This window comes from Heloderma suspectum, chromosome 3 (genome assembly GCF_057233095.1).
Source record: "Heloderma suspectum isolate Gila_16-S chromosome 3, 16-S_ref, whole genome shotgun sequence".
In the NCBI taxonomy this organism is placed as follows: domain Eukaryota; kingdom Metazoa; phylum Chordata; class Lepidosauria; order Squamata; family Helodermatidae; genus Heloderma; species Heloderma suspectum.
The window spans coordinates 307,102,081-307,120,101 of NC_139460.1; the positions used below are offsets into that span (position 1 = coordinate 307,102,081).

Here is an 18,021-nt window from a genome sequence, read left to right on the forward strand (position 1 = left end):
TCAGGGTCAGTATCATCCCTGTTCTGGCCAGTAACAAATGAGTTCTGATTTGGAGACTCATTAGGTTGGCAGTGGCAATAAATGTGTAAGTGTTACTTTTTCTATATCAAGATTGGATTATCTTGATTGTGGATGTCTGAAAGAAGAGACTTATGAAAGACTAATATGTAAAGGAGACATGGCTGTGGAACAAGACCAGTGTAGCAGTTAATAAAGGTGATATTCTTAACACTGGACTACACTGCAGATTTACTTGCCATAGTTTCTGCTTTAGATATTCCTTGAATTGAAGTTTAGTGATAGGAGAAGGGCCTAACAGAATATTTATCGCCTTCACAAAACTAACATTCACAGGGTACCTTGTGGGGAAAGATGCCAAAGCATCCAATATAAAACAAACTAGCTATATCTTTTGTTTCAGTGCATCAGAACCCTGGTAAGAGCATATTTCTTTGGGGAGTGTTATTTATACTATCAGCTTTCTGTTATTCTCAGTACAAACTGTATTTTTTTTTGATAATCAACATGTAATTGTTGCACTGTTTTATTTTCAGTGATATTGTGAAGAAGATTGACCAGTCAGAATTTGAAGGCTTTGAATATATCAATCCCCTTCTGATGTCTGCTGAGGAATGTGTCTGATATCCCATTTCTGAACTGTGTCATTTGTTGCTGATAATGTCTTTCTGCATGGACAAACAGTTTGCCGTTGGGATGCAACTGATAAAATACACTTACATTTGCCATCGAGTATGAACTGTCCATTAACTTGCTATAAACTGAATGCTTTTATTGGAATATAAGAATCTAAAACATTAAACAGATTTTGCCAAAGTTGAACTCTTACACCAAGGCAACTGTTCACCTATAGGCTGACTAATGTGAAGTAGAGGATATTACCAGCTATTCTACCTGAAATGTAATGCAGCTCTGTTTTTAAAGTAGTCCTGTTAAAGAGCACCTGTTGCATTGTGAAGTTAACACAAGAAGTCACATGTAAGTCCTGATTCACACTTAGAGCTAAAAACCGGGTTTAGGGATTGAGCCACAGGATTGCATATGTTGTTCTTCTCCCTCCATCTGTGTTCAGCTTTATATCTGACTGTTGCCAATCCAGGTTAAAATGAACATACGGATGTTACCAAATTCATTCTGAGAAGCCTGGTTAAACCTGGTTCTCAGACTGATTTTAGGAATATGCTCAAATTGGTTATGGTAATATGCTGAAACCAAATCAGGAAGAGGGTGGCAGGGGAAGTTGTACATAATTCCACAGTCCACTCCCAGCTGGTAAATCTTGGTTTAGCATTTGGTGTGTACTGGACTTAAGTTTTCATTTTATGTGTTACAGCTTCAGAGCTGGATCCTATGCATACTTGGTGGGAGCTTCATTGAATTTGGTGGGACTTACTTCTGAGTAAACATGCATAGGATTGTGCTGTAATACTTCTGACTCTGTTTTATACTTAATTTTATGCATCTCTTCAGGATTATAGCTGAAGTCTTGCTATTTCCTTAGACTTGATGAAAGTGGCACAGCATTTACTTTAACCTCAATAGAGCCAAGGACAGTACATGCTTTCTTGGCATTGGGGATTATGGTTCTATTGTAAAAGAGAATTTTCCTCTTAAGAACCATGTAGTAAACTTGACTCCAAAATTACTTTTCATCTTTAAATAAAGTCATTTGGTACATGTGCTTGCTATGTAAATGAGTGTCTTCCTAAGCTTGTCCTTTCAAAAAGGGCTAATATGAGGCATGGTGTTAGTTTAAATTAAAAGAACTCAGTAGTTGGGTTTTTTAAAAGAAAAGGTAGTATTTAGCACAAATAGGCAGCTAATATTCACAAATAAGACCTCATGCCATCTTTTTCATTCTCTTGTAGCTTCTATTAAGGTAGCCCAGAAATTATTTTCACAATAAATTCAAAATTCTCATACTGCCACTATAAGGTTTGAAAAGCATTACACTACTACTGCGAAAGGATCCCTCCGCTAATGTGATTGGAGAAGTGTAGCTAACATTTGAGATCCTCTTATAGTCCTATACACTCAGCTGTTAGATGTCTGCAAAGATTTTCTGAATGGATCCACATCAGAATTAAATAAAAATTAAAATCAGCTAGAGATGTAGACTTTCTGGAAATTTTTAAGCCATGGAAAAGAATGGAAATTTTGGGAAAAATTTAAAAATAAGAAACACTTTTTTTAGTGCACTTTACAGATCAGAAGTCACTTTGTTGCTTCAGGACAGCCTCCCCCAATCTGGTATCCTCCAGATATTTTGGACTTCAGCTCCCATCAGCCTCAGACCGCATGGCCAATGGTCAGGAATGCTGAGCATTGTAGTCTGGTTGGGGTTTATGTTCCTAAAGTTATATTATGTATAACTTGGTGCTCATAAAATTATCATTGTTTAAAAACTTCCAAAAGTAAACTCAGTAAATTTGTAATTATTGTTTGAATAAACTATACTTTTACATTTAATGTACCAAACATGATGATTTAATGAACAAACCAAGTTATACATAACATATTTTAGGTTCCTATTTTATGTCTGACCAGAGGGAACATCAGCAAGTAGTCCCTGAAACATCTGAATCATCCTAGAAGCCAAAAGAAGCAGGAAGAACTGGAGGCAGAGGAAGACTGGTGTACAGCATCTATTTCTGTTTTCAAGGAAGTCTAGGGAAATTCCTAAACCTGTTGGTGCTGGTGGGGTGGAGCGCAAGGAAATCTGATCTGAAGGAAAAGCTATTGAGATTATATTTAGCTGGGAAAGACTCAATTTAGGAATGATAAGCAACCATATATAATTTAAGAACCTTTAAGCAATCTCAACATATTATTTGAAGAGTGACATTTTATTCACTTTTGTACATATTTTCCATTAATGAACATCTTATTTTTTGTTCATTTTGAAAGGTTGTCTCCAGTAGTAGTGTCAGTCCAATGCCTACACCATAGGAACCAGGCTACTTAGGTAGAGAGGATTTATTCTAGTGGCTGCAGTTAAAAGGTTTTATACCTGAGACAGTGGTGAGGGCTAACTAAGAACGGTGGCAGTGACTTCTATAGACCCAAGCCTCAAAGTTAATTTTTTAAAAAGAAGCATAGGTGGGATAACTGACATGCTGTTCCATCACATCTGGTGCTGGGATAACCCATAGTGTTTCTTTCATGTGTGGGTTTTAGATTAGAGCTGCTACGGCATCTAACCAAAACAAGCCCAGAAAGACAGGACTCTCTAGAACAAAACCCAAACTGTCAATGCACATTTTCTTCCATACTATGATATGGTTACTCTTACTCACATGTTGGGAAAATGAGCATGACTTGGAGTTTTGCTAAATGTCTATCCGTAAAATATACATTAGATCAATAATTTTAATAAGGAATGGAAGAAATAACTATTCTGGGAATCTTACAGAGAGAATTTAAAAGAAATTCCCACCATGGCTTCAGTATTTCCAGAAAATTTAAATCTCTCTCTCTCTCTCTCTCACTCACACACACACACACACACACACACACCTTGTCTTAAATTTCTAAAAGAAAATATTTCATAATCCAAAACTGTTTGATTTGGGGGCGGGGGGGAACCAAAAATGGTCCTGGGGGGCAGGGAGAGTTTTCTCCCCAGATTTTTTGTGGGCCTTCACATCTCTAAAGCCAACTAGATAACTGAAGATGCAAGTTCTAAAGTTCTGCATATAATGACATATAAAGTAAAATTTCATATTGCATTTTAAAAGTCAAGGAACTGTGGGCTAGAGAGATCGTGTACTTGGCTTGATTTTAAAATGCTTGTAAAGACAAGGGGTTCTCAAAATATTCTAGACAATGTAGAAATGTTTAATGGAAAACTTCAGTCTGAGTGGACTTAATAGAATAATAGTCCAACATCAAGTAAATCATGGTTGTACATAGCTTCCTATGATAATGTTTTTCTCTCTACCATTGTGAACTTTATGGTACATTTGTGCATTAAGGCAAAAACTGCCTGTTTTAATTGTATAACTTATCTTCATTCTACTTTTGAAACAGTGATATGTTGAAGAGGAAGAATTTATCCACCTTGGTACTTGCCAAACTACTTGACCAAGCTCATGTCACTTACAGGGTACATTTAAAAACACTAACTGTGCTATATTTTAGACCCAATTAGTAATCTGTATATTATTTTGGAGTGGAAGAGATGTCTGTGTGTGGTATAACATAAATGATTAGCTCCTGCCCTCTTCGTTTTCCGAGTCCTTTTCTAAAGTGTCTGAAATCAGGCCACCAACAGTGGCTTCACTTTGTAAGCTGCATGGTACAAAATGGCTGTATACCAGAGGTACATTTTCTGACTCCCGCAATTGTAGAGTGAGTGAAATTCTAACATCCAAGATTTTTCTGCTTCCAAGCACAAAAGCCATGAATTAACAGATGTTATAATATGCTCTCACACACACTCTGTATATATGTGTAATATATATTTCATGTTGTGATGTCACCTTTAACAAAGATTTGAGTGATATGTTAAAAGCAAATGTCAAGTTTATTTTTCATATTTGTTTGAAACAAGTGCCATGGTATTAAATTGTTAATTTTCAAAACATTTTTTAATATGTAGAAGCTGTCTTAAAATATTGAACAGGGAATTCAGATATGGACAGCAAATGCAGCATGATGTTGGGAAGTAAACTTTCTTTTAGTATAAAAATTGGACTGATGGGTGCTTCCACTCACCTTGTACTGTTGTACTGTGTGTGTTCTTCATTTTGCAGTTTGGGTTATTATACTGTGTAATCATCTCCTCTATGTCTACACACGTTTTTACTGTCCATTTTAAATTTCAAAATAAAAAAGCAGGGCTTTTTGTTTTAAATCGTGTGTTGCACTCCTTTGTATTCTTTTCCCAGGTGTTCTTCTAATTTAATAGCTTTAGGGTGCAAGCCTACTGGATACACCATTACGAGTATCCAGTGCAGAGCGGAGGCACTGTGGAGGCAGTCCTCACCTCAGCTGTGCCTCCTGCTCTGCAGTTTAGCTAGATGGGCTTTTTTGCAGCTAAATTGCAGAGGCATCAGGGATGGGGAGGGAAGGAGGCTGGGGAGGCCTGAGAATACAGTCTGTCTGTCTGTCTATCCATCCGCCCGCCCGCCCGCCCATCTGGCCGGTTACCCAGCCACTCTGGGCGATGTACAACATAAAAACAGTTCATACAATAAAATGCAACATTAAAAACATCACATTTCTAAAATTACCCTAGCCCACTCCAAATGCCTGCCTGAACAACCACCTTTTTAATGCGTGGCGGAAGCTCATGTAAACCCTCCCCATAGACCAGCATGCCCCCTTTCCCTTTCCTCTGAGATTGCCTTTGTGACCTCGGAGAGGCAGCCAATGTGGTTTTCTCCACTCTGTCTGCAAGGGGGAAGGGAGCAGGGACTCCTGGGTTCGAGGTTGGAGCAGTGTCTCCAACCTCGGATCCAGGAATCCAAACTATCCTATGGCCCTCCCAGACTCTGTCTAGGGGCCATAAGATTGTTCTTATTTACTTATCTTTGTTATTATAGGACAGCTTGTGAAATACTTAACCAGCTAACAGAGAATTGGCCTTCAGTGAATAACTCCCAAATCCTAATCCACCATTAGAATCTATAAATCGGCATCTCTTCTGCAGGGAAAAGTACTATTTAAGATGGAGTGACGCTATTTAGTAAAGTGGGGTGCATCATAAAACACCGATCAGACTTTTTGTTTGTATCCCTCAGACCCACTGAGAATGCATCAAAAACACCTCTCAAGTTTGCCAATAGGTGAGATGTGGGGCAAGCGTAAAGATTCATTCTATATCACAGCAATACTGTGCCTAGACCCTTTCTTAGGTCTTTCTCTGGGTGTCCCTGCTGGGTGAGGTAGAGTGGGTGGCTCCTGGGAAAGGGCATTTTCAGTGGTGGCACCCCTCTTATAAACTGTACTGCTCAAAAAGACCTGTCTGCTGCCACCCAGTGTCATTTTGGCACCAGGTAAAGAAAGTCCTTTTTTATTTTCTCAAGCCTTTTAATCTTTCAACTCTAATTTTGTTTTATTCTCTGCCACACGTTTTTATGCTGCTTTTATTTGGTTTAATATTGACTGGTTTTATTTTATGAATATGTATTTTCAATTTGTTTTTACCTTTGTTATAAGCCATCCTGAGAACTCGGTTATGGGCAGTGGTGCCATCAGGGCAGGACTTTGGGGTGGACATCAGGGACCCCACTCAGCAGAATGAGCAGGAGGGCCCCCCAAGAAATACAGATTGCCATCTGAAGAGAGGAAGCCTAGAAGACCAGAATCTAACATTACCTAGCTGCACCACTGGTTATAAGACGTCATAATGGGACTGTTTCTTCCAAGCCCACCATTTGCTGCTAAAATCCTAGCTATGTATTGGGTGCCTCTCCCTCTTCCCTACATTCAAAGCCTGGACCAAGCAGAGGCAGGTGGGCCAGCTGACCATCGAACAGAAGCAGGTGGGCCAGCTTACCATCTTATTGACCCTGCCTGGGACCATGTTGCTGCCAGAGAGAAGCCACCCCCCTGGCTGGAGTTGAAGAGGGGGGAAAAAATCCCTGGGGCTAATTACTGCTGATTCGAGCTGCCTGGGCCCAAATTCCCTGGGGAGCCTCTTACCTGCCCAGCTGTGACGCGGGGTGGCAGTGATGCCAAAGGCGGGGTCACCCCTTTGTGGGGGAACACTTTGGGGGAGACTCAGGGGCCATCCCCCTAACATTGGGTTGATTGGTTTTGCGGCTTCTATGTGTGGGGGTTGGTTATTGGTTTGCTTAGGATCCTGTTATGTGCCTGGGAGAGAGGCTATATGGCCAAGTTGGGGTACTTGAGGGGGGACCAGTTTGTGTGGTTACTGGTCAAGGGAGACTATGGCATAGGGAGGAGGGCTAGCCAGGTTAGGGGAACACGGCCCAGACAGTTAATGGCTCTACCATGTTCCAGCCCTCCCCCCCCCCCATCCACAGGCATGCCCTCGGGTCTCCAGATGCTGCTTTTAAATGCCAGATGGGTTCAAAATAAGACCTTCCTCATCCATTATTTAATAGTGGATGAGGCAGCCGATCTGGAATGCATAACTGAGACTGGGGTGAGTGAGCAGGGAGGAGTGGGTCTCTCTCAGCTCTGCCCACTGGGGTACTTGGTTCAGCATCAGGGAAGACCTGAGGGCCGGGGAGGGGGGTGGTTGCTGTGGTCTATAGGAATTCTGTCTCCCTCTGCAGGCTTCCTGTCCATGTGACTACTGGTCTGGAGTGTTTGCACCTTGTCTTGGGCCAGCAGGACAGATTGGGGACTCTGTTGGTGTACTGCCCACTCTGCTGCTCAACAGACTCCCTATCTGAGCTGAGGGAGGTGGTCTCAGGTGTGCTGTTGTGATCTCCCAGACTGTTGGTTCTGGGGGATGTCATCATTCATGCTGAGGGCACCTTGTCTGGGGCGGCTCAGGATTTCATGGCCTCCATGACGACGATGGGACTATCCCAATATGCCATCGGCCCAACGCATGTAGCGGGGCATACTCTAGACTTGGTTTTCTCAACTGAAGAAGGAGATGGTGGTCTCTAGGTAGGGGACTTAGTCCCCTTGTCATGGTCAGATCATTACCTGCTGAGGTTTAGACTTACAGCAGCTTTTCCCCTCTGCAAAGGTGGGGGACCTATTAAAATGGTCCACCCCTGGAGGCTAATGGATCTGGATGGTTTCCAGAGAACACTGGGGAGGTTTCTGGCTGATATGGCGGGCTCTCCTGTCGAAACCCTGGTTGATCTGTGGAATGCAGAAATGACCCAGTTGACATAAGTGATCCTGAGCACCTTCTCCTGAGTAGAGCTCGTACTTCTCTGTGGTATGCCCTGGAGCCGAGAGTGATGAAGCAAAATAGGAGAAGGCTTGAGTACATACAGAGAAGAACTCCTAGTGAATGCAGTCGAGCGCTGGTATGTGCCTATGGTAAAGTATATTCAGGGGCAGTAAGGGTGGCAAAAAAACATCTTGCTGCCTCTATTGAATCTTCTATCTGCCGCCCAGAGGAGCTTTTCCAAGTTGTCTGGGGACTATTACATGCTGGCCCTAAGAACACTGTAGACCCCTCTGAGGCCCACTGTAATGCATTTGCTAGGCACTTCCAGGATAAAATCTCTTGCATCTGCTGGGACTTAAACTCCAGTGTTATACCAGGTGAGTCTGGTGAGGTATCCAGAACACAGCCTTGTCCTGTTCTCCTGGATGAGTTTCAGGTGGTACAGCTCAAGGACATTGACAAGGTGCTTGGACAGGTTCATGCAACCACTTTGGTACTGGATCCTTGCCCCAATTGGCTTATAAAAAGTGGCAGGGAAGAAAAAGCTAGCTGGGCCAGGAAGGTGATTAATGCCTCCTTGAGAGAGGGAGTGGTCCCAGGCCACCTCAAAGAGGCGGTGGTGAGATCACTCCTGAAGAAACCCTCCCTGGACCCAGAAAATCTTAGTAATTTTAGGCCAGTGGCAAATGTTCCTTTCCTGGGCAAGGTTCTTGAGTGGGTGGTTGCCAGCCAGCTCCAGACACTCTTGGATGAGACCAATTATCTAGATCCATTTCAGTTGGGGTTCAGGCCAGGTTTTGGAATGGAAACAGCCTTGGTTGCCTGGTATGATGACCTATGTTGGGAGAGAGACAGGGGGAGTGTGACCTTGTTGATTCTCCTTGATCTCTCAGTGGGTTTCGATACCATCAGCCATGGTATCCTTCTGAGATGACTGTCTGAGCTGGGAGTGGGAGGCACTGCATTGCAGTGGTTTCGCTCCTACTTGGATGGTTGGCTTCAGAAGATGGTGCTTGGGGAATATTGCTCGGCCCTGTGTATTCTCCAATATGGGGTTCCACAGGGGTTGGTTTTGTCCCCCATGCTATTTAACATCTACGTGAAACCATTGAGTGAGGTCATCCAGAGTTTTGGAGTATGTTGTCATCAATACGCTGATGACATGCAGCTCTATTTTTCCTGTTCATCTTCTTCAGGTGAGGCTGTGGATGTGCTAAATCGACGCCTGGCTGTGACAATGGACTGGATGAGGGCTAATAAACTGAAACTCAATCCAGACAAGATGGAAATGCTGTTGGTGGGTGGTTCCTCTGACTGGAAGGAGGGTGCTCAACCTGTTCTGGATGGGGTTGCACTCCTCCTAAAGGAGCAGGTTTGTAGCTTGGGGGTTCTCCTTGAGCCATCTTTGTCACTTGCGGCTCAGGTGGCCTCAGTGGCACAGGGTGCCTTCTACCAACTTCAGTTGGTGGCCCAGCTACGCCCCTATCTGGACAGGGATAACCTGGCTTCAGTTGCCTATGCTCTGGTAATCTCAGATTACTGCAATGCACTCTACGTGGGGCTGCCTTTGAAGACGGTTCAGAAGCTGCAGCTCATGCAAAATGCGGCAGCCAGATTGATAACAGGGACCAGAAGGTCCGAACATATAAGACTGACTTTGGTCGCTTGCACTGGCTGCCTGTATGTTTCCAAGCCCGATTCAAGGTGCTGGTTTTAACCTATAAACCCTTACATGGCTTGGGACCGCAATACCTGACAGAATGCCTCTCCCGACACAAACCTACCCATACACTTCATTCAACATCTAAGGCCTTCCTCCGGCTGCCTACTCCGAGGGAAGCTCGGAAGATAGCAACAAGGGGGAGAGCCTTCTCGGTGGTGGCCCCCCAATTATGGAATGATCTCCCCAACAAGGCCTGACTAGCGCCAACACTGTTATCTTTTCGGTGCCAGGTTAAGACCTGTCTCGTCTTCCAGGCATTTGGCAGCATATGATAAGTTTTAATCTATCCTGGATTGTCTTATGGTTATGGTTGTTGTCTTTGAGAGTGCTGTTTGAAGTTGTTTTATATACTGTATATGTTCTCTTGCATATATTGTCTGTTAGTGTGTTTTTTTTTATGTAAATAGCTTTTAATCTCTGTGTACTGTATTTTTAATGTTTTTAACCTTTGTAAACCACCCAGAGAACTTTGGCTATTGGGTGGTATAGAAATGTAATTAATAAATAATAATAATAATAATAATAATAATAATACAAGAGCAAACGTAATAGCTGCCTTGTGTGATTGAGAGAGATGGCACAGAGCCCATGGCCTATTTATTGAAGCAGACAGTATGGGTGGGACTTTGTCCTTAGTTACAGTCCAAAGAGAGGAAGCAGCCTGCATCATTGCTCACAGGACATCCCACTCTCTTGGGTTTGAACTGCATATTAAGCTATGTCTCAGCTTCAGTGACTCTTTGGATCCTATTCCCTGCTCTCTTGCACATCTGAGTAGCAACCTAGAAGATACTGAAATGAGTGCTTTTATGTTTCAGTTCATTGTTTAAATGGTTGCATTGGGAGAGGACATTGGCCTATACTAAGCTTCATGTTTTGGACAGGGGTGGAGTTCTACAATCTTGTTTAGTAACCTAAATTTAGTTTGAAAAATGGCATGAGGGTGTAGTATAGGCCAACCTCTCCATCTTGGTTGTGGCTGACTCTTCAGTTTGCTTAGTATTGCCTGGCTTTTTTGTGGCTCTTTTTGGAGGGCTATGTCAGCAAATTTCTAAAAGACCAAAATCTCAAGCCAGCCTGAATATCTCAGTGACTTACACCTTATCGTCACCCAAATCTGGCAAATGTTCTCCCACATCCTAGACACATGGGGCCTGGTTGTGATTACTCAGCAGTGGGGTACTTTGGACACAGTCAGAGATCCTTTGCTTTTCCAGGACTAAGCCATGGCATTTAAAGAAGGGTCTATTAATGTTAAACCCCAGTGGGGTCTGGCTCAAATTAAATTATGTTTGCCAATTATTTCAATATTTAAGGGAAGTTTTGGTTTTTGAACATCTGAATGGATTCCCAGAGGGTCAGGGTGAAACCAAGAAGCATTTAAAAATGTGTATGTGTTTTAATGTTTGTCTTTGTATGAGTACTCCCTTAAAAATGCAAGTAGTTCAAGAAATTATGCCATATGCTATGGCTTAATTTTTAAGTGAGAAGTGCAGGGTTCAACTTAGGCTCTAGGCATTATACTCCTGCCCTCCCATGTGGAAGACTATCCATAGATACATAAAAAAATTGTTTCTTGGTGGGAAGACTATTTATTTAATGTATTTGTATACTGACTTTCTGAAGCCCACTAAGGCACTGTACGCATGGTACTCTGCACATAGGTAAAGGCATTCTATCTTTTGTAAAAGTCCTGGTGTTCAGGATGGGATTTTTTAAATCCTATCTCACCAACTCAGTTATTCTTGCAGCACAAAAGTGATCATCCTTTGAGTTACTGAAATAGCCTAAATTCTGTTCAGCGTGAGCAAAAAATCTTGCAGAGAGTGGACCCAATCTGTTTTTAAAACTAGATAAAACTCAGAATGTGCCAAAAATACATCCAGTAAGATGCTAATGGTAAGGGATGGAAATTATTTAATGTTTTGTGTGGCTGCTGTATGTATGTACCTCCTCCTTAACCCCAGACAAGTGATGCTGTTTCTTAGTAACAGTTCTGCTAATCATAGAATAGTAGGGTTGGAAGGGGCCTACAAGGCTAATGATAGAGCAAGTACAGAGTACCCCCCCCCAGTAGTGAACTATGCTTTTATTTTAAAATTGCAAGTTGTCTCACACTGCAAACCTAGAGGGAAGCTCTGATACCAAATGGAACCAAGGATCTACATTTGTAAATCAAGCATCCTAAATATTCTGACATTGGCTGTGTTTAGCATCATAAAGGATTGGGTCACTAGCTTACATGCAATATGCATGCAATCCTCAATATGATGTTGGATCATTACTGAACATACTTATGTACCATTATCACTTCAGCTCGAGCTATTTTAATACATATTGTTATAATTCACTTGAACCAGCAATAGCCTAGAGGAGAATGTGTGTTCTTACTAGATGGTAATATATAAAGAATACAAGTTCCATCTCCGAAGGAATCATGCTTATTCTCACGGTTTAAGACATTCAAGACTGGAAGCTGGCAGAGGAAAATCTGGAGGACACATGATGGTGAAAGCTGTACGAGTTATATAGCGAGCACTTTAAAGACACATCTTTCATTATGCCCAATGGATTTCCAGCAAGCAAGTTCTTTAAAGAACTTTCTATGTGGTACACAGTAAAAACTCTGCAAGGCAATTTTAAGAACTCTTTATAGCTCACCTTTCACATCTTTTAATGTAGTTTCTGATAGGTGATGTCTCTCTCACCCACACATGAAAAGAGAAGCGAGACAACTGATCTGCATTTTTAATGCACAAGTGAAAATTGCTATTCCAAATTGCTTCATGTTATAAGAGAGGTGTAGACTAGTGTTGTACAAAACTTAAAAATAACCTTCCTGTCAAGTTGGTTAGCATACACACCAAACCTGTTTCTCAAACTGCTAAGATGTATACGGAATTTTATCACACTGTTTTATGAATTAATTCAGATTTTTCATTCCCATTTGTGAGCATTTCTCATCTGCCACATACAAAGAATGTGATTCCTACATTATCTGAAAATCTAATTAAAACACTAGGAAAGCAATGAAAAACAAATATTCACTAAGAATTCCTTGAGGTAACACTATGAAACAGTGATTTGATTCCATTAATAGGAATAGTGAACTGTCCAACAATAATGTTCTTCTCCTTCCCGTATTTGAACAAACACAGATGTGATTATTAAACCTAGACACATTATTAAAACACCATCTCTGCTATCACCTACTCTAAAGTTGTTAGTTCCAATGACTTACGCCCCCCTTTCACCTAACCCTGTGTTAGTAAACCACCTCAAAGGCATTTGCCAGTTGAACAGCATACAACTCTAATAAATATTTTAATTAGTAGAGTGGCTTGAGATTGGCTCAGAGTTGCCTCTCTCATCATCTCATTCCTGTAGACATCAGCCTCTGCAACTCTTCAGAACACTTCCCCCCTTCAGCCCCTTGGTAAGCTTCAGACCATAATATGCTGTTTGCTCCCAGTACCTAGGTCACACATATTGCCAGATTAATCATAGAAATGTGGACAATTACCCCAGATATGGTAAATGAGCATTTTGTTGAATGCATCCCTGGGGTAAACATTTTGTTAAATGCATCTTAAAACACATACAGATCACAGTAATCCAGACAAAGTCCCTGAAACTATTAGTGTTCCAGCTAAGTTTTCCTTCTGCAAATTTTTGCTCTGGACAGCTATGAATGTAGGAATCTACCTTATACCAAGACAGATCATTGATCTATCTAGCTTGGTATCGTCCACTGGCAGCCGCTCTCTAAGGTTTCATACTAGAGTCTTTCCCAGCCCTATCTGGAGATGTCACGGGTTGAACCCAGGAGCTTTTGCATTGGAAAGTATGCAAAAGGTCCTTTCCATTAAACTATGGCCCTTTGCCACCATGTAACCTGTAAAATAGTTCTAATAGAATCAATATCCCACCTGCATCTGGAAAGATTTCCCCCTTTCCCTAAACTAGGAACTTACTCTAGTGTTCTCTATTACATTCTTCCCATCTCTTCTTCCTCACTCCAATTTGTTTGAATTAATATGGCTGGCTGACCTATTTCCAGATGAATCTGCTCTTAGATAGATTCTGCTTCTGGCATTTGTTTATGCACACACCTTATGGTCCATGTATTAGGATGAGTGCAAGTTAGGGTCTATGTTACTATAAGAGCTTGTTAAGCAAAAGCTCGGAGGCCAAGAGATCAAGCATGTATTTTATATATATATATATATATATATATATATATATATATATATATATAATGTGCATAGTTGAATTCATAGGCTGCTTTTCTCATGGACACTCAAAGCTGTTTACAACAAAATTAAGCAGTAAAAGAGGCATCCGTTTTAATATGATCTAAATTGCACATGTTTTAAGATTGATTTAAAGAATTCTCTATAATTTTTTTTAAAATGGTAAGAGAAGTAGACTTTAGTGGCAGAGTTGCCCTATCAAAGTTCAGTATACAAATTCAAGTTGTAATATAGTTTTGTGTGTTTCGTAATCTTGTAAGCCACCTTGTGCAGGAAGTGTGCCCTGAATTTTTAAAAACATAATTATATAAATAATAATGAAACAGCTTTAACAAAAGTGCATGTAACATGTATTTGTCATATTTGTATCCCACCTCTTCTCTCTCCCTTTGAATTTCTTTTCACAACTATTTTCAGTGAAACCTTTCACCTAACTCTTTTGTCCTTACCTGTACTAAAATGAAATTATATTCAATGTAAATGTATTTGCTTGAATTCAAATTAGCTTGCCTCTCCCTTCCCTTTGTTTTCCTCATTGTCAAAGTTTAAATAGTAAGCTGCTTGTAGCAAGGATTCTATATTTATGCTGAACATATATAAAGTGCAACATGAATATTGATATATTGTGTTAATCATGATAAGCTCAGGGTGGCTTACTTTGCAGTGGAGATGGTAAAGTGCATTTGCAGCAAATCCTTGGACTATGTGCACCTATATCTAGATCATGGCCCCATACATTTGTGGCTATTTATAGAAAAATGTTATCTAGTATAGTAGAATCTATACAGATATACAGGCATTATCCTTATGGGAAAGGATGAACTGGGAAACTAATGTAAAGACAGTCTCTCTTCTCTCCAGCCAGCACCCTAATCTTTGTAAAGAACTCTTACCGAAGGAAGCTGTATGCCCATCGACCATGAGGTGTTATATAGAACTCTATGTGTGCATGGAGGAGGGCAGTAGGATGTGTGTGTTTTCTAAAGTCGAATTAATGTCCAAAAGACGTTCCACCTCTTTAGCCAACATATGGTTAAAGTGAGCTAAGAGCTAAGTAGAAGCAGGTTAAGCGATTTTGACTAGACAAGTAAAGGGCAAATAGGCAGAGGCAGCTTTATTATGAGATAGCTAAGGAAAGGTGGTCATCTGATGCAGTCAGGTAAAGATCTGAGCCATGGCCATGCAATCCACCGGTGTCCTCAGATTAATTGTTGTGCGGGGGATGCCGTTTGGATTTTCTGCCTCAGGCACCAAGATGTTTTGGGTGGCTAACTTTGAAAATGGTGGTAGAGATTGCAGTTAATGGGCTAAATAAATGCATAATAAAATAATTAAAATTATCCAACATCAACTGAACTCTGCCCTCTCAAGGTCAAGTCTGGATATTGTGTGTGTGATGATGCATTAAATTAAAGTGTGAATGTGACAACACGTCTGTCGTCCGTGTACATCTGCCGGGGCGCTGTGGTTAACTCTCGCTTCTTATTGTACGTCCAGTCTGGCGAGACCTTGTTTTGTCCCTGCGTAACGTGTGAAACGGCCCCGAGGGAAGCATGAGAAGGGGCTGTGCTGTGGAGTCGAAAAGCGGAGGGAAGTCGAGGTCAGGAGCCTAGAAGATGGTGGGCGGTAATAAATGAATCCAGTCGCCGGATGGCCTGCAACGAGAGCAGAGAAAAGGAACGGGTGGGTGCCCTCACAGACGTGCGTGGAAGAGCCAAAAATCCGGGGGTTGAGGCAGGAGCGGAGGAAAGAGGAAACCGATGAGGGCAGCTGAGGCGAGCGTGAGTAATATCTGGTGAAGAGGTGGTGGAGACCGACTGAGCGGGCGAGCGGGAGCGTGGCGCCGAGGCTGCCGAGGAAGGTCGCGGCGGAAGCACATCGAGCTTTCTGCCCGCAAACTGCGGCGGGGGAACTTCGCCTCACGTCCCCTCCGCCACACAGCCTCGCACGGCGCCAGAGCCAGCTGGCCCAGACAGTGGGCGGGCCTCGGCGGGGCGCGCGCTCCTGGCGGGTTCGTGCCCGCGCGCCGCCGCCGCCGCCGCCTCCTCCTCCTCAGCCACGGTGGTTTTTCCACCATCGCGTCTTCCTCCGTCTCTGCAGTGAGGTCACGGGTGGGCGGTGCGTCAGCGGCGGCGGCGGCGGCGGCGGCTTCACTGTCGGGGACAGCCCGAGCGCCCGGCTGCGATGTACGGTACGGAAAGGACGTTTCTCGCAGAAAGCGTGGGGGTGGGTGGCTGGGTGGTTCCCTCAGGAAGGCGAGGCGAGGCGAGGCGAGGCGAGGCAAAGGGGGGGGGGAGTTATACTGAGGTAATCCGTGGGGAAGGGGGAGGGGAAGGGAAGCGTCCCAGTGAGGAGGGGGGAGGGGAATGGAGTACACGTAGGTTAAGGCTGGAGCAGTTGCATGGGGGGGGTGTTGTAGTAAGGGGGTGGGGGGTTACGGGGAGAAGAAAGGTCTCCTGTCCGTGTGGAGGATGGGGAAGAAGCTTGCTGAAGGCGGTGGGGGGGGGGGAAGTAATGGTTACTTCGAGTGTGTGTGTGTGTGTGTGTGTGTTTGGAGGGGGGGGGGAAATCGCTTGTGTGGTGTGAATGAAAATAATCCATGAAGGGAAAGGGTTTCCTTTAGAGCAGTAGATAAATATGCATGAGGAGTAGAGGAAGATCGTTCTTGAGATCATCCTCGTCAACCGCGGGGGGAGGGAGGACGAGAGAGACGGGTGCGGGGGGGGGTGTTGGTCTGAGGGCGTCTTTAGAGGGACTCTCTCGGAAGAGACTCTCCGCCCCACACGGCCTAACCTCCCCCGTCCGTCTGCCTGCCTGCCTGCCTCCCTCTCTGCCAGACTTAACCTTCCTCAACCCCAGTGGGGGAGGAGTGTCTGCAGCAGCAGGTTAGTCTGATACAAGAAGGGAGAGGAGTTTCGTTCAGGGGAAAGAAGGGAAATTCCGCGCGTGAGGAGGACGGTTCCGGGACGAGTGGGGTTCTAGGGCTACGCGTGCTGGAAGGTAAAGTAGGAGATTCCCAGAAGTAGGGGTAAGAGGAGCCTTGTGGTCAAGGGAGCCACCAGCGACTACTAGGAAGGAACCAGGGTTTGCTGTTGGGGGGGGGCAGTTATTGGACTTAATAAGTGGGTCACAAGCAGAGGGATACTCCCATTGGTTGGGGTTCCTTTTGAACGAAGTGGCTGTGATGTTAGTGAGGAAGGTTTATGGGAACTGGAAAGTTTATAGGCAAGGTGCGGTGGTGTATGTCTTAGCCTAAGTAAGCCTATGAGGCAGTGGTTTTCAACATTTCTGGCTTCAAGAAACCTCTTTTCACATTAGCTTGGCTCCTGAGCAACCCCTGCTCATCTGCCACTGGAATGCCAGCATGTTACAGAAGAACTGTTCTAGGGTGTTCACATGGTTCATGCAGTGTGTTGGGCCCAACTATTGGTCTGTGGTAAACTAAAAAGAGTGTACCTTGGAGTACACCAGAAAATCTTCTGTGTCTCTGCTCTGCACCAGAAGGGTGGTAGTGGTGGTTAAGTGAGCTTTCAGGGAAGCTTGTCTGCTGTCTCCTAAACCAATTTCTTTATATGCTTTTGAGGTTCCCTAAAACAGTTTCAAAATCATTGCTATAAGAGAATAGGGCCTGAAAGGGAGATAATTCTACTGCCATGGGAAACCTCAGACTAGTAGTTTTTATATAGGTTTGCATATCTTTGAGTGTGCAGGAGGTGGCTTACTGTGAATGGGTGCAGAAGATAATTATTGTAAAATTAAGTTTGAGAAGGGATTTTGTGAGATATTTTGCATGGCTTTGGGAGTACTGCATAGAGGACATTTAAGTGAGCATTAGTAAAGACAATGGTTCTTTGTGAGTTCCTGAATGTTTTAGGGGAGTATTGTTCCCTATTATTTTTTCATAGGACTAGGGTTTGTTGGAGAGTGGTAATTTTAGAGAACATGAATTTGGGAAGTGAGGAGCTCAGATTTTCATAGTTTGCAGTAAAAATGTAGGATGTGATTGTAATGGGTGTTTTGGAAGATGTCTGGAGAAAATAATATGTTGATCACATATAATTTGTTAGTCTTTACAAGACTGTTGTTTTTGCAGTAGACTTAATCGTGGGAGATGGGTATTGATTTACATGCTACATTTTTGAAAATAGGTGATGAGTTCTGAGGATTTGGGTGGGGGACATGCTGCGTATTAGCACAAGACT

The 18,021-nt window shown here is 43.0% G+C and overlaps 2 protein-coding genes across 8 annotated transcripts in view; both read left to right on the plus strand.

Moving 5' to 3' along the window:
• Window positions 1-4,871, plus strand: part of PRKCI (protein kinase C iota) — a 51,805-nt gene extending 46,934 nt beyond the window's left edge. For 3 of the 4 annotated variants that reach the window (XM_084841542.1, XM_084841544.1, XM_084841543.1), the window contains one exon: window positions 555-4,871. In XM_084841542.1, the coding sequence (XP_084697668.1) occupies window positions 555-642 (88 nt within the window). In that variant the 3' untranslated portion in view covers window positions 643-4,871. The remainder of the gene's footprint in view (window positions 1-554) is intronic. The other variant, XR_014788786.1, reaches the window with a different exon arrangement.
• A 10,492-nt stretch (window positions 4,872-15,363) lies between these two features.
• The window catches only part of SKIL (SKI like proto-oncogene), a 41,762-nt gene continuing 39,104 nt past the window's right edge, over window positions 15,364-18,021 (plus strand). For 2 of the 4 annotated variants that reach the window (XM_084841550.1, XM_084841553.1), the window contains exon 1: window positions 15,946-16,010. Coding sequence is in view for 1 of the 4 variants with exons in the window: in XM_084841553.1 (XP_084697679.1) it covers window positions 16,004-16,010 (7 nt within the window). In the remaining 3 variants the exon portion in view is untranslated. Of the gene's footprint in view, window positions 15,601-15,945; window positions 16,011-16,571; window positions 16,820-18,021 lie in introns of those variants that run through there. The other 2 variants (XM_084841551.1, XM_084841552.1) reach the window with 2 other exon arrangements.